Source organism: Myotis brandtii, unplaced genomic scaffold (assembly GCF_000412655.1).
Source record: "Myotis brandtii unplaced genomic scaffold, ASM41265v1 scaffold182, whole genome shotgun sequence".
NCBI lineage: Eukaryota > Metazoa > Chordata > Mammalia > Chiroptera > Vespertilionidae > Myotis > Myotis brandtii.
The window spans coordinates 3410726-3427046 of NW_005356751.1; the positions used below are offsets into that span (position 1 = coordinate 3410726).

A 16321-nucleotide genomic window follows, 5' to 3' on the forward strand; every position below is an offset into this window, starting at 1 on the left:
CGGGCCGGGCGGGGGGCCCCCCCCCCCCCGTGCACAAATTTTTGTGCACCGGGCCTCTAGTAATGATTATAATATACTAACTCACCTAAACAGGCTTTGATTATTTAAAAATATGCTTTTTATTCTCTGATAATTATGTGACTTAACAGAGGTATTAGCTAAGGCTATATTGCAATATATAAATATATTAAATCAACACATGTACACATTAAATGTACACAATATTATATGTCAATTATATTTATATACTCTTTAATTATTATCTGTACATTTTAATTTATAAAAGAGGATAATAATTGCAAGGTAAAACTAAATAAATATGTATTCATCAAACCTTATCTTAATTGTTAATTTCATCCTTTATCCAAGTTAAAAAATTTCCCCAAATGTTATCAAATAGGCAAACTGACTGACTTTACTTTTAACTCTTCTTTACGTTCCTCTATTAAAGTTACAAAGAGATAATAAATGGCCAAAAGCAAGCTATAACAAAAAAGGGACATGTATATTTCACCAACTTAATAACTTATTTGGTAGCTGAGCTATGTTATATGAAATATGAAATTATTCTAATATGTTTTTGGTAGGTGTATCCTGATTGTTTGACACAAGCTATCTATGTAGCATTCCAGGAAGCATTTCCAGAATCCAGTGATCTCTTTAATGATGAATTTAAAGAAGATCTAGGGAATAACATTTATCTTTGGTTGTCAGGTATGATTACGTCATTTAAGTATTGATCATTATCTTAGTACCTAAAACTTTTGGATTTTGTTTGTTTCAGTCAAAAGGATAGGTAGTTCTTTGCCTTACAAAACATGCTATATGGATACCTATATTTTAAAATAATAATGAGTAATCTCTTTTTAAAATTTTATAATACTAAAATTAATCAGTTATTATGTTTAGAAACCAAATAATTTTATAGGCAGTGTAACTATTGCAGAAAATTGAATTGCTATAGTCATGCGCATACATTTTATATTTGGAAGATACATATTTTAACCAGTTAACTGCCACGATATTTTGAATTTAATTTAAAAAGGTTCACTGCTTGCATCTATAGATGCTTATGGAGTACAAATGGTTAAGCTGCTTTTGAGAATAATATTTATAACATAATATTCAGTAAATTCTAGAGCTAATTGAGTTCCTCATAGAACATACAACCATTGATAAAAGAAACTTGTTTTTTGAATTATGATGTGCTTGTAGATAGGAGTGGTAGGAATGAAAGGCTAAAGGGAAGTAAAATTCTATCCTATATAATAAAGAGGTGATATGCAAATTGACTGTCACACACTTACAAGATGGCTACCTACCACCAGGCCAGCAGGGGGGGCAGTAAGACGTGACCAGGCTGGTGGGTGGGGGGCAGTTAGGAATGACTAGGCCAGCAGGGAAGGGGCAGTTGGGGGTGAGCTGGCCGGCAGTGGGGGCAGTTAGGGGAGATCAGGCCAGCATGCAGAGGCAGTGAGGGGCGATCAGGCCAGCACGGGGGGGGGGGGAAGGGCAGTTAGGGGCGACCAGGCAGGCAGGTAGGTGAGGGATTAGGAACCAGCAGTTCAGTATTATGAGAGGGATGTCCGACTGCCGGTTTAGGCCCGATCCCTAAACCGGCAGTTGGACATCCCCTGAGGGGTCCCGGATTGGAGAAGGGTGCAGGCTGGACTAAGGAGACCCCTCCCCTTGCACGAATTTCGTGCACCGGGCCTCTAGTTCTAGAATATTTAGCTAGAAATTTAGGTACTTAGATTTAAAACTAAGATATAGTTACATATTCCAGGAATGACCTTTCCAACATTTTTTCTAAGACATTGTGCTATTATGGACTACCAGAAGCTGTTGACAGTTTTCAAGTAGTGCTTCTTGTAAATCTTCCAGTTTAAGTTTTGACTGATTTTAAAAACTGTTTTGTGTCTATCTTTAGTAACCAAACCATTGCTATCAGAAAGTGTATCATATTTTAAGGAGAGAGAAACACCACAAATTTCTGTATACTGATTTTTCAGGATACAAAATTACTATACAAAATTAGTTGCATCTCTCTAACAATGAAATATCTGAAAAAGTTGTAAAGATCAGTTTCATTGACAATAGCATTAATAGCAATAAAATACTTAGGAATAAATTTAGACAAGGAGAATAAATAAACTTTACACTAAAAACTACAACACTTCAATGGAAGAAATTAAAGAAGGTACAAACAAAGGGAAATATATCCTGTGTTCATAGATTGGAAGAATCAATATTAAAATGCCCATGCTACTCAAAGCCATCTATAAATTCAGTGCAATTGCTATCAAAATTCCAATGGCACTTTTCAAAAATATAATACAGAATCCTAAAATTTATATGGAATGATAAAAAACCCTGAATAACCAAAGCAAACCTGAGAAGGGACAAAGTTGGAGGCCTCATACTTTCTGATTTCAAATTATGCTACAAAATTATAGTAATCAAAACAGTATGTTACAGGCATAATAATAGATACATAGACCAATGGAACAAAATCAAGAGCTCAGAAATATACACTCACAAATACGCTCAACTAATGGTTGACAATGGAGCCAAGAATACTCAATGGGAAAAAGATAATCTCTTCAATAAATGGTGTTGGGAAAACTGGATAACCACGTGTAGAAGAATGAAATTGGATTCCTATTTTATTACCACTCACAAAAATTGACTTGACTCAAAATGGATTAATGATGTAAACATCACTAGTGAACTGCAAAACTGATATAAGAAAACATAGGGGGAAATCACTTGATATTTGTCTTGGAAATTTTTTTTAATATGACATCAAAAGTCCAAGAAAGAAAAACAAAAAAATAGTAAGTGGAACTGCATCAAATTAAAAGCTTCTGCACAGCAAAGGAAACCATCAACAAAATGAAAAAGCAACTTATAGATTATATTTTTAAATCATATGTCTATTAAGTAATATTAATTTCCAAATATATAAAGATCTCATACAACTCGATAGCAAAAAAAAAATCTGTTTTAAAAAATGGACAGAGGAACTAAATTGATATTTTTTTAAAGAAGACATACAGATGGCCAACAGATACGAAAAAAGGTATTCAGTATCACTTATCATAAGGGAAATGTAAATCAAAACTACAGTGAGGTATCACCTTATGCCTGTTAGAGTGGCCATTATAAAAAGGCAACAAATAACTAGTATTGATGTGGATGGGAAGAAAAGGGAACCCTTGTGCACTGTTGATAGAAATATAAATTGTTGCAGCCACTATGGAAAATAGTATGGAGGTTCCTCAAAAAAAATTAAAAACAGAACTACTGTATGGCCCCACAATTCCACTTCTGGGTATAAATCCCAAAGAAATGCAAATAGGGGCTCAAAGAGATATCTGCACTCCTCTGTTCATTGAGGCATTATTTACCATAGCCAACATACAGGAACAACTTAAGTTACTGTCAGTTAATAAATGGATAAAGAAGATGGGTATACATAAACAATAGAATATTCTTCAGCCATGAGAAAGAAGGAAATCTTGTCATTTGTAACAATGTGGATGGACCTTGAGGACATTATGCTTACTGAAATAAACAGAGAAAAACAAATACTGTATGATATCAGTTATATGTGGAATCTAAAAAAAGTCAAATTCATAGAAATAAAGTGGTATGGTGATTATCAATTGTTGAGGTGTAGGGGAAATGGGGAGATGTTGGTCAAAGGTTACAAACTTTCCGTGATAAGATGAGTAAGTTCTAGAGATACAGTGTACAGCATGGTAGTTATAGGTACTAATACTATATTATATACTTGAAAGTTGCTAAGAATGTAAATTAAATGTTCTCATCATAAAAAAGAAATGGTAATTATGTGACATAATGGAGGTGTTAGTTAAAATTATGGCAGTAATCATTTTACCGGTATGTAAGTATTATAATATATGTGTCTTATCAAATTAAATCTTAAACTTACACAATGTTATATGTCAATAAAGCTGTAAAACCTTAAAATTTAACAATTTTTTAAAAGTTAAAGACATAAAACACACTATTTTGGATGTGATGGTCCTATATTAATGCCGTTATTTAAAAGAGTCCATGTTTCGCCCTAACCAGTTTGGCTCAGTGGATAGAGTGTCGGCCTGCAGACTGAAGGGTCCCAGGTTCGATTCCAGTCAAGGGCATGTACCTTGGTTGCGGGCACATCCCCATTAGGGGGTGTGCAGGAGGCAGCTGATTGATGTTTCTAACTCTCTATCCCTCTCCCTTCCTCTCTGTAAAAAATCAATAAAATATATTTTAAAAAAACAGAGTAAATGCTTAGTTACAAATTTAAATTTGCTACTTGTAAATAATGTTGGGATGCAGTCACAGCTCAAACAGTGGTTAATTTGGAAAAGAAGCAACAGAGAAGCTAACTTGCATTAAATGCTTGCTATGGACCAGGTACTGTGCCAAATAATTTTACATCTGCCTTGGTGTCAGGCAGTATCTAAATTGAGTTGAATTTTGGGTCCCTTGTGTCAAATACATAGTTTAGCACATAGTAGGCCTTCAAAAGTGTTTGCTGAGCCCTAACCAATTTGGCTTAATGGATAGAGCATCAGCCTGTGGACTGAAGGGTCCCAGGTTCAATTCCGGTCAAGGGCATGTACCTTGGTTGCGGGCACATACCCAATAGGGAATGTACAGGAGGCAGCTGATCAATGTTTCTCTCTCATCGATGTTTCTAACTCTCTCTCCCTCTCCCTTCCTCTCTGTAAAAAATCAATAAAATATATTTATTTTAAAAAAAGTGTTTGCTGAATGTCGTCTTTGCTTATATATCAGAACCTAGTAGGGTTTATTACAGAAATGGAAGGATTATTCAACAATAGACTGTACTAACTATTTCTTTTGTTTTCTGTATTCTGATGCTTTGATATTTGGGGTCTTGCTGGCCCTGGAAGGACTGCCCCTCCCAATGTTAGCCAACTCCTAGAGCTATTAAATAACTCACTCATGAGCATGCTTTTCAAATACAAACCAACCAATCCAGAGCCCACACCTCAAACACCTCCTTGATTGGGCTCTCACTCTAGGCCACTATCTACTTGCCCTAATCATCCTAGGATCAGGTATCAGACAACTGGGAACAGCACCTATACCCCAGAGCCACTGAGATTATTCAAACTAGCCATTCATAAGCCTTTTTCTCTGCCTCATCCATTTCTTCCCACAGAAACCACAATAAAGGCTCCTACCCACAGTCTCCCCCCTGACCAACCCCTGTGCTTCCTTCCCTATGTGACCTCCCATGGCATGGAGTACCCCCTCCTCTTGGAAACTGAGTAATAAACTATCATTTCACTGTAAATCATCAATGTGTTGGCCTTACTATTCCTCAAATTTTATATTAATACATTATATTTTAAGACAATCTATCAAGAAGCATTCAAGTTAAGCAAACTGAAAGCTGTTGCATTTTTATCTACATAACTGAATCTAAAAACACTCAGAAAATTCTAATTTGATAGCTGAATATAGCAAATAATCCTCATTGAACACTCACTACAGAGAAAATATTGATTACATTTATGAGTATGTTGATGTATAGTAATAATGTTAGCTCATGGTTCCCACTTACTGAACATTTTAACATATATTATCTCAATAACCTTCAGAACAAACACATAAAATACACAAATAAATTTATATCTATATATATTTTTATTGCTCAGGCTACAAATGTTTATTGTGGTTAAACAAATTATTCAACCCTACACATCTTTTGGAACAAAAGTGGAACTTTGTAAATGAAATATATCTTACTACTTTTGGGGTACTTTAATTGATTCTTAAATACTATCCTATATGCCCTAACTGGTTTGGCTCAGTGGATAGAGCGTCGGCCTGCGGACTGGAGGTTCCCGGGTTCGATTCTGGTCAAGGGCATGTGCCTTAGTTGCGGGCACATCCCTAGTGGGGTGTGTGCAGGGGGTGGCTGATCGGTGTTTCTCTCTCGTCATGTTTCTAACTCTCTATCCCTCTCCCTTCTTCTCTGGCTGATCGGTGTTTCTCTCTCATCATGTTTCTAACTCTCTATCCCTCTCCCTTCTTCTCTGTAAAAAAATCAATAAAATATTTTAAAAAATACGATCCTATATAATAAAAGCCTAATACGCAAATTGTCCCCTCGACCGGGAGTTCGAATGGGAGTTCAACCACTCGCTATGATGTGCGCTGGCCCCCAGATGGCGACCAGTGGCAGCAGCAGGGGGCAGGGCTGCTGCCTGGCTCTCAGGCTCTGAGAGAACTGGGCAAGGGCCCGATGACTCAGGCAGAGGGGGCGTGCAGGGGCTCGGGAGCCCAGGTGCTGCCCAGGGCCCAGAGGTCAACTGGAACCCTGCCCTTCCACGCCAGACGCTCATGCTTCGATTGCCGGCCAGGCCTAGGGACCGCACCCATGCATGAATTTTATGCACCAGGCCTCTAGTTTTTAAAATAATAGGAGATATAGATAGGGGAAATTTGTAAACAATTATCACCTATGCTCAGAGGCAATCATGTTAACATTTAGGCTGTAGTCACATTACATAGAAGGTAAAATTGTTCTTCACATAAAAACATGAATGCCTTTCTATGTTAACAAATATATGCAAGGTAGCTTTACTGGATACTGAAATCCACTGTATGGATGTGCTGTTGTTGGATATTAAGGTCCTTTCCAAGTTTTTACAATTGTTAGCCTTTTATGTTCATATGTGAACTTAGCATATGCCTATGAATCAAAAGAGTACATATCAAGCTTCAGCTGTTTTCTAATTCATTGATTAATATAATATGACATTTCTATATAAAAGTTCCCTCATTAAAAACTTGAGACTGACAATCCTCACAGGACTGTTGTGAGAATAAAATGTATAATATTCATAAAAAGGCTTTGACAGATCAAAAAAATTTTTCAAAATCCTAATTTCTTTGGCTGACTGTATGTTTTATTATTAACAGGTTTGAAACCTCAAAAAGGTTTTTGGACCCATTGGAAACTGAAAGACCTGACCACAACAACTATACATGGTACCAAGAAGGCACCTGCAAAATCCCTATACGAGAGGATTATAAGGAGTCAGGAACGCATAATGAATAGTAAGTAAATTTATCCTAAATTGAAGCATGAAATTGCCAAGATCAAGTGTGCTAAGTTATTTATTTGTCAGAATTTTCTAATGATTTATACTTTGGTGAGGATCTTCAAATAGCATTTGATTTGTACACTGGTGTTATAGTAGTTTGAAGATTGCTTTACATTTTAGTTTTTCATTATAAAAGTTACATATGCTTAAGTCCTTTCCTCATTTTGCCCATATTATATGTTTATATTGATTTTTAGGAACTTTTCAGGTACACAAGAAATATTCTTACTTTTTAGCTATATTGCTAACTGGTTAATAATGTATTTTGCTAATAGATAAGTTTAAAAAATTTTCCAGTAAATTTAAATAATGTTTTCCTTAGAATTTCAGTTTTGTGACATGTTTGTCAGGACTTACCTAATATTATGAAAATATCTATCTCAGTGTTCTCAACCTTCCTAATGCCATGACCCTTTAATACAGTTCCTCATGTTGTGGTGACCCCCAACGATAAAATTATTTTCATTGCTACTTCATAACTGTAATTTTGCTACTGTTATGAATCGTAATGTAAATATCTGATATGCAGGGTGTATTTTCATTGTTACAAATTGAACATAATTAAAGCATAGTGATTAATCACAAAAACAATATGTAATTATATACGTGTTTTCCGATGGTCTTAGGCGACCCCTGTGAAAGGGTCGTTCGACCCCCAAAGGGGTCGCGACCCACAGGTTGAGAACCGCTGATCTATCTTCTCTTTCTAGTACTTTTTATTTCCATGTTTTATTTAACATTTTATTCCATCTGGAATTTATTTTGTTAAAAGGAAGGTAGTTGTATTCTAGTATTTTGTTTTTTCTAATTGCTCATTTATTAAATAGTTCACTTACAGGCTACATGAAATATCGATTCACTTGGATATATTTGTGTATTCTCTTCTGTTCCTTGAGCTACATGCCAAATTCCTGCACCAAACTTCTCAGTTAATCTTGATTAATACTCACTGTAAGACAAGGTTATTTCTCTCTTGTTTATACTATATCTCTAATACAAAGCATAGGCCTGGTGCTCAGGCCTCATTTCTGACTCATTAAATCAGAATCTGCCTCAGGATTTTTTTAAGCTACCCAGGATGATTTCAACATGCAGCCAAAGTTAAAACCACTAATGTCAAGGGAAATAACTTTTTAATCTTGATACAGGACAGAGGACAGAGGGACTAACCTACTCAACCTACTCTTCCTATTCCGAAAACTATTCTTCAGTTAATTTCGGTTTCTAAAATTAATGAATTATTGCTCTTGGGATTTGTGCTGTCATTTTCCCCACTCCTATCCTCATAGATATCATCCTATCTGATTTCTATCTTTTAGTAGTTACATGAAGTTTCTTGCTTGCTGTTGCCAAGTTTTTCCAGAACTTCATACATAGTTGTTGTTTTGAATGGAGAGGTACTTTACCATCTTGACCTAATCTTGCATATCTGTGTTTACTCCCAGTCTCATAGGTGAATAACAACTTGGCTGAACATAAAATTAAGGGGTTTGAGGGAACTCTTTATTCTGTTAAAATTTTAACTTACAGAAGGTGATAAGAATAGAATAAGGAACTTCTATACTGGTATATCCCTGATCCATCAACTGCTTAAATTTTACCCTATTTATTTTATCATTCTTTCTCTTATTTTTTCATATAGCATTGAAAGCTATAAATTTCTCTAAACACTGTTTTAGCAACATTGTATAATTTAGATGTGTTGTATTTTCATTATCATTTAATTTAAAATATATTCTAATTTTCAGTATAAATTCTATTTTCACCCTTGGGTTATTTGGAGATGTATTGCTTAATTTCCAAATATTTGGGGATTTTCTAGATATCTTATAGTTACTTAATTCTAATTTAAACTATACTCTATATGATTGATTCTTGCTTTATGGTACAGTGCATGGCCTATCTGGATGATTTAATGTGCACTTGAGAAGAATGTACATTTTCTAGTAGTTTTATAAATCTTAATTAGATCAAGGTATTTGATAGTATTATTCAGATCTTCTATATCAGGGGTCCTCAAACTACGGCCCACGGGCCACATGCAAATACAAATATTGTATTTGTTCCCGTTTTGTTTTTTTACTTCAAAATAAGATAAGTGCAGTGTGCATAGGAATTTGTTCATAGTTTTTTTTTAAACTATAGTCCGGCCCTCCAATGGTCTGAGGGACAGTGAACTGGCCCCCTGTTTAAAAAGTTTGAGGACCCCTGTTCTATATCAAGAGTTAGCAAATTATATCCTGTGAACTGAATCTGGCCTATACCCTGTTTCAGGTCCTGTGAGCTAAGAATGACTTTTACATTTTTTAAGAGTTGTAAAAAGAAGAAGAATATACCACACAGACCACATTTGGTCCGCAAAGACTAAAATATTGACTATCTGTCCCTTAATAAAAAAAGTTTGCTAACTCTGGTTCTATCTCCTTACTGATATTTTAATTACTTATTCTATTAATTAGTGACAAAGGATATTAAAATCTCCAACTCTAATTTGGAATTATTTACTTCTCCACTTGATTCTTTTGATTTTTGCTTTATCTTTAAGTTATTGGGCACATACTCATTGTTATAATGCTTACCTTTAATCATTTTGAAATTTTCTGTCACATCTACGATAATTCTTCTTGTCTTGAGTTCTATCTAGTCTATATATATCTACACTAATAAAAGAGAAACATGGTAATTGGCGTACGACGCTACCCTTCCCATTGGCTAATCAGCATATCCCAGCTGTGAGGGGCTACCAGGCCAGCAGGGTGGACAGTTGGGGGAAACCAGGCTGGCAGGGGGGCAGTAAGGGGCAACCAGACCCGCAGGCTGGCAGGGGGGCAGTTAGGGGCAACGAGGCCAGCAGGGGGAACAGTTATGACCAGGCCAGCAGGCAGGTGAGCAGGTAGGAGCCAGCGGTCCAGGATTGTGAGAGGGATGTCCTGAGGGGTCCCAGATTGGAGAGGGTGCAGGCTGGACTGAGGGACCCCCCATGCCATCATAGTTTAATATAATAGAGCCAACTCAGCTTTCTTATGCTTATGGTTTGTATGGTGTATCTTTTCCTATCATTTTACTTACAACCTATTTTTGTTTTTGTGTCTAAAGTGCATTTCTTGTAGAGAGCCTTTAGTTGCGTTTTTTTTAATTTAGTCTGACAATTTCTTCTTTTTAATTAGAGTGCTTACTTCATTTACAATCACCATAAGTGTAGATTTATTTTTACCATGTTCCTTTTTTTTCATTTTTACCTCTCCTGATTTCTGTTCTTCCATTTCCCCTTTACTATCTTCTTTCAGTTAATTAAATATTTTTAGTATTACACTATATTTCCTCTATTTCTTATTTGCCTGTATCTCTTTGTAAGTTTTGAGGTTGCCTTAATGATTACAAAATGCATCCTTAAATTATCAAAATACTACTTAAAGTTAATATTGTCCTACTTCACTAAAAATATAGGAACTATATGTGGAGTAGAGTGAAAAATGGAACAAAAACATGGGACAATTGAAGGGCTCCCTCATTTGTTTCTCTTTTCTTTGGGATTACTTTCCTATGTTGCCTGTTGTCCAACACATGAAAACCATTGTTTCGTTTATTTTCTCTAAATTTTCAGTTATTTAAGAAAGTAAATCGGTGCTTGTTACTTCATCATAGTTAGAAGTAGAAGTGATTATATGTATTTTTAAAATATCAAGAGAAGGTTTAAAAATAGCCTTCTATATTTATTCACATATTTATCATTTCTGGTTCTTCATTCCTTGATATAAATTTGAATTACCATCTGTTATCATTTCCCTTCAGCCTGAAAAATGGCCTTTTGACAGTTTTCATAGTTTAGTTCTGCTAGCAATGAATTTTCTCAAGTTTATGTATCTAAAAATAATGTTCATTTTGCCTTACTTTTGAAGGATATTTTTGCTGGATATAAAATTATGAGCATTTTTCTGTTGCCTTTCAGCAAGATATTGTTCTGTTGTGTTCTATTTTGTATTATTTTAAGTGAGAAGTCAGACACTATTCTTGTCATTTCCACTGTCTAGATCAGAAGAATTTTCTATAAAGGACAAAATAGTAAATATTTTAGATTATGTTGGATACACTTGGTCTCTGTCACCTAATATTTTTTTTTAAAAAAACTCTTTAAGAATGTATTTATAAAAAAACACTCTTAGGTTGGAAGCTACATGGAAAATAGGTCATGAACTGGATTGGACCTGCAGGCTGTAGTTTGTTGATTCCTAGTAGATGTAATGTGCTTTCTTTCCTCTAACTACTGTTAAGATTTTTCTCTTTATTCTTGGTATTTAGCAAGTTGTCCACGATGTGCTGATGCACTTTTTTTGTGTTCATCCTCCTTGGGGTTTCTTAAACTTGTAGTTTAATGTTTTTCACCAAATTTGGGAATTTTTTTGCCATTATTTTTTCAAATTCTGTTCTAGTTCTCTCTGGGACTCCAATTTACATGTATTGTATTGCTTAATACTGTACACAGCTCACTGGGATTTTGTTTGTTTTTTCAACCTTTTTTTCCTCTGTGTTCTTTAGAAAACACAATTTCTACTTATTTCATTTTAAGTTCACTCATTTTTTTCCACCCATGGTTTACATTCTACTCTTAAACCCAATAAATGAATGTCTTATTTCATATATTATACTTTTCAGTTAAGAATTTTCATTTGGTCTTTTTTTATAGTTATCATTTTTATTCTGAGGTTCTCTTCAGACCATATTTTCCTTTAAGTCCTCAAACATATTTAAAATAGCTGCTTTAAAATTATTTTCTGATAATTCCAATATTTGGATAACATTGAGATGGATTTTATTGCCTATTTTTTCTTGACTATAAGTCACAATTTCTTGTTCCTTTTCATGTCTAATAATTTCTTATGTATTCTGAGAATTTTGAATGATACTTTGAGGAGACTCTGGGTTCTGTTACATTCCACTGAACAATAGTAATTTTTGTTCAAGCAGGCAATTTCTTCAGCTGGACTCAAAGTCCAGAGACTGTGTCTTCTGTGGCGGTAAGCCACTGAAATCTCAGCACTTTAGTTATTCAGCTATTCCTTTTCACCTGTCCACCCTATTGCTCTCCCTCTACCCAATGCATGAGTAATTCAGGCAATAGCCAGAAGTTTGAATAGAGCTTATAATATGCAAATTTGTTACTTCCCTTCTGCAACCATTTTCTTTCCGTGATTTCTAAAAGTTCCTCATTTTTCAGTCCTCTGGCAGTCTTAAGTGAATAATATTTCTACTTGACTCCTTAAACCAGGAATACTTCTACCTTCTGTTTGCATTCCATCTACTTATATGCCACATAGACTAAGGAGTACTGTCAGTCAAAATGCTGTAGCTGCATGAACACAAATTGTATTTATCACAGGTTCCTTTCCTCTTCAAAGGTTCGACTCCTTTCCAGTTTATGGTGGCTTTTGGCATTTTCTTGTATATTCAAATTATTTTCTTTAATATTTTCAAAATTTTATAACTTTTACCTATTGGAAAGTCAGGCTGATGTACATTAAATATTTTATTTAAATATTGAGCTCATTTTCCAATTTAAATATTAATTTCTCAAATCACATTTTCCCACAAAACCAGAGATGTTACTTCATTATCTTCTATTATTTAGTCTGGTAAAAAAAAAAGTCTAAAACCAACCTATTTTTAATTTCCTTTACAGTTAATTTTTGGAATTTTATTTTTTACTTTTGCTTTTTTTGTTGTTGTTGTTTAGATGTTTCCAGGAATTTTTTTTTAATAAAAAGACAATCAGTAACATTTTATTTTGGACACTTGTTCAGTATTTCACAGATCCTCAAGTTTTGAGGTAGGTTAAATATTAGCATTGTATTTTACAACCTAAAACTCAGGCAGAGGTTATGTATTTATTGCAAACCACAGCAGGAGTCCTATCATGGTCAAGAATAACACGGTCTCTCTGATATTTCAAATTAATCTCTGATACATAGATTTAATGGTGATAGCTTGCACATACTCATTTTAAAAGACCAGATGTTACAGAAATTCTACTTTGGGTTATTTTGTAATTCCTTTTTTTTTTTTAAGCATGGAATGCTTCACAAATTTGCGTGTTATCCTTGCACAGGGACCATGCTAATCTCTGTATTATTCTAATTTTAGTGTATGTGCGCCGAATCAAGCACTATTTTGTAATACTTAAATCCATCCCACAATAATTATACATATTGTGGAATAACCTACTTGTTCCCATTTCTTAAAATTGCAAAATTAACACATTACTAATTTTGTTCTTTTCTGGTTTTTGGGATGGATAGAGCAGAAAGATAACCAAGGAACTTTCCTCAGAGCATTAGGCTGTCTTTAAGTGCAGGCGCTATATTCATGGCACCATATATGATGATTTAGGGTAATAGGAAAGCAAGTATACAAATGGAGCCAAGACCAGAAAAGATGCCTGGATCTAGAATTTTTAATTGGACTTTAAAATTGAAAAATGTCACCAAAATATATCTCAATATTAAGAACAATTTCTCTAAGTTTTTGCCAGTGCCAAAATTTAGTTAGAATTCCTGGATATCCCTAAGCTTCATTGTTGCAGAATTTACCAGGCAACTGGAAAATACACAACGAGTACTCAGAGATTCAGGAAAAACCCTTTATTTGCAGATGTACTAGTACAGTGACTCAGGGGAGACAGTTTTCCAAAGCCTGAGTGATGAATATGGAGGAAGCCTTCCTTTTATATCAGGCTTCTAGACTTTTTCATGGGCTTTGCGGTCCCTCTGTGGGTTGGGATGGGGGAAGTGAGATTACACCCAAGGGTCTGGCCTGGCTGGCGCCAGCGCTGACAACCCCTCCGAGAGTTGTGTATAGTTCATGGTTTATGGCCTCTGGAAAATGGGAGTGTTCAGGAAACAGGTTCTGTAAGGCAGCTTACATTAGTAGATTTCCCTTCATCAGCACGGGCCTAGTAAATGTCTTAGCTAAATATTTCAAGTGAGACAGAAACTTACATGACCAGACTGAAGATAGAGAAAAGTAGCACTGTTTTAGATATTTAAGAAACAAGTCTTTTTTTTCTACCAGTGGAAGGTATCTCAGATGTTGAGGAAAAAAAATCTTTAGAAAAAGGCTTCTTATTCTGTTTTCACATGGTATACTATGATAGACTAAATGTCTTCTGTTGCAGCATAAAAACTGAATATATTTAGAAATCAATTAAATAAATAAATAAAAAAGCCATTACAAGCTATTCGTTCACTAAATGTTACATAAACCAAGAATAGTTTTCTATTAAGGAGTGAAAACTGAGATGGCTAGATGCAAAACATCAAGTCCCTAGGAAAGACCACAGTTTTCTACATCACGTTTTAGCCCTGTCAGCGGCTTACCATTCTACCAGGTGCTCCTGGACTTTAGAGGCAAAAGTGACCATGAGTGAAGGGATTCTCATTAGATTCCCAACATTTCAATGCAGCTTTTGCTTTTCAAGTAAGTTTCTGCCAGTGGGATGGAGATCTCTCAAGACCTCCTCTTATGTACTTTCCCATCATATGGTAAAGTATATTTATTATTAAAAACCTTGAAAATTTGGTCCCATTTCATAGGTTTCAGATATATATCAATTTTTATGTTTATCTTCTGGTGCTGATACATATTTTTCTATTTATATTTTATAGTTTTTTAACTCAGAGCTAGGAGAGTAAAGTGGCTATGTTTATCTTGCTACCTTACACAGGGGTCTCCTTTTAGGTTTGTTTTTATTACAGTGGAACATTGGTTCTTGACCTAATTTGTTCCAGAAGACTATTCAAGAAGTGATTTGTTTGAAAACCAAGTCATTTTTTCCCCTTTAGAAATAATTTAAATTGAATTAATGCATTCCAAACCCCAATGATTTCCTGTTTTAACCTTTCTATTTATATACAGTGCATGTCTAATGTACTGTTTAATCTATAAACAAACACTTCTTTTCTTAAATTTATCGGACCACAGCCTATAAGCCTTAAACAAATTACTTACAGCAATGTTCCAGGGGTGTCTTTTAGGAAGTCAGTACGCAGCACCTTCCCTTTTGCACATATCACTGCTTCAGAAATGCTAACTGCTTTTCATTTATCCAAATCAAAAATAGTTTCTCTACCTCTTCAACTGCCTGTGATCATTGTTTCTTTCACATCCTTACCAGCATTAGCACTCATGATGGCCTCTTTATGTTTAAAAGTGTGTTAACTGTCCATTTTGTCAGCAAAAAAAAAAAACCCACGAAAATATTCACAGCATAATTTCCTGAGATGTTAACAACTCAGGGGTTAGCAGTAAACTGACTGACATTCTCTCCTTTGTTTGTGGCCTGAGAGAGACACTTTTTGTCTTGCTGATGGATCAGCATGAAAGGGTTGTCAAATCCAGAACCAAAGCTTGTTCAACAACCAAGACATTTTTTTCTGTGAACAACTTGGTCAAGAACCAAATTGTTCAAGATGAGAGACATTTGAGAACTGAGATTTGACTATGTTATATTTTATTCAAACCTGCAGGATAGTATAGAGCAGTGGTTCTCAACCTTCTGGCCCTTTAAATACAGTTCCTCATGTTGTGACCAACCATAAAATTATTTTCCATGCTACTTCATAACTGGAATGTTGCTACTGTTATGAATTGTAATGGAAATATCTGATATGCAGGATGGTCTTAGGCGCCCCCTGTGAAAGGGTCGTTCGACCGCCAAAGGGGTCACGACCCACAGGTTGAGAACCGCTGGTATAGAGAATATTTCTCACATGTAATAACTGTTTGCATTTTGCCACACTTCCTTGTCATGCCTTTTATTTACAGCTCTTTTGTACCATCCCTAAGTTAGTTCCCCCATTCCCAGAGGTAATGACTATATTGAAGTTTGTAGGCATTCTTTTTTTCTATACCATATAATATTGTTTTTAAGTTTTTTACATAAATAACATATGAAACTGTTTTACATTTTAATATTCACCTATAATCAATATTCAATCATTTAAAATAATCATATGTAATCTAAAATGAAGAATTTTTCTAGGTGGTGCACTAATATGCTTGAAATAAATTTAATACTGTACTTATAAAGATCATTTTTATTTGAAAAAACAGGAATTATATTTGCTTCTAATACATTTGATTTTTATATTAATGGAAAATTTTTATAA

At 34.8% G+C, this 16321-nt stretch overlaps 1 protein-coding gene across 1 annotated transcript in view; it reads left to right on the plus strand.

Annotated features, from left to right (window-relative positions):
- Positions 1-16321, plus strand: part of FAM227B (family with sequence similarity 227, member B) — a 201768-nt gene that overhangs the window by 47602 nt on the left and 137845 nt on the right. Inside the window, exons 9-10 of the mRNA XM_014537823.1 lie at positions 588-714; positions 6976-7113. Coding sequence (XP_014393309.1) covers positions 588-714; positions 6976-7113 — 265 coding nt within the window. The remainder of the gene's footprint in view (positions 1-587; positions 715-6975; positions 7114-16321) is intronic.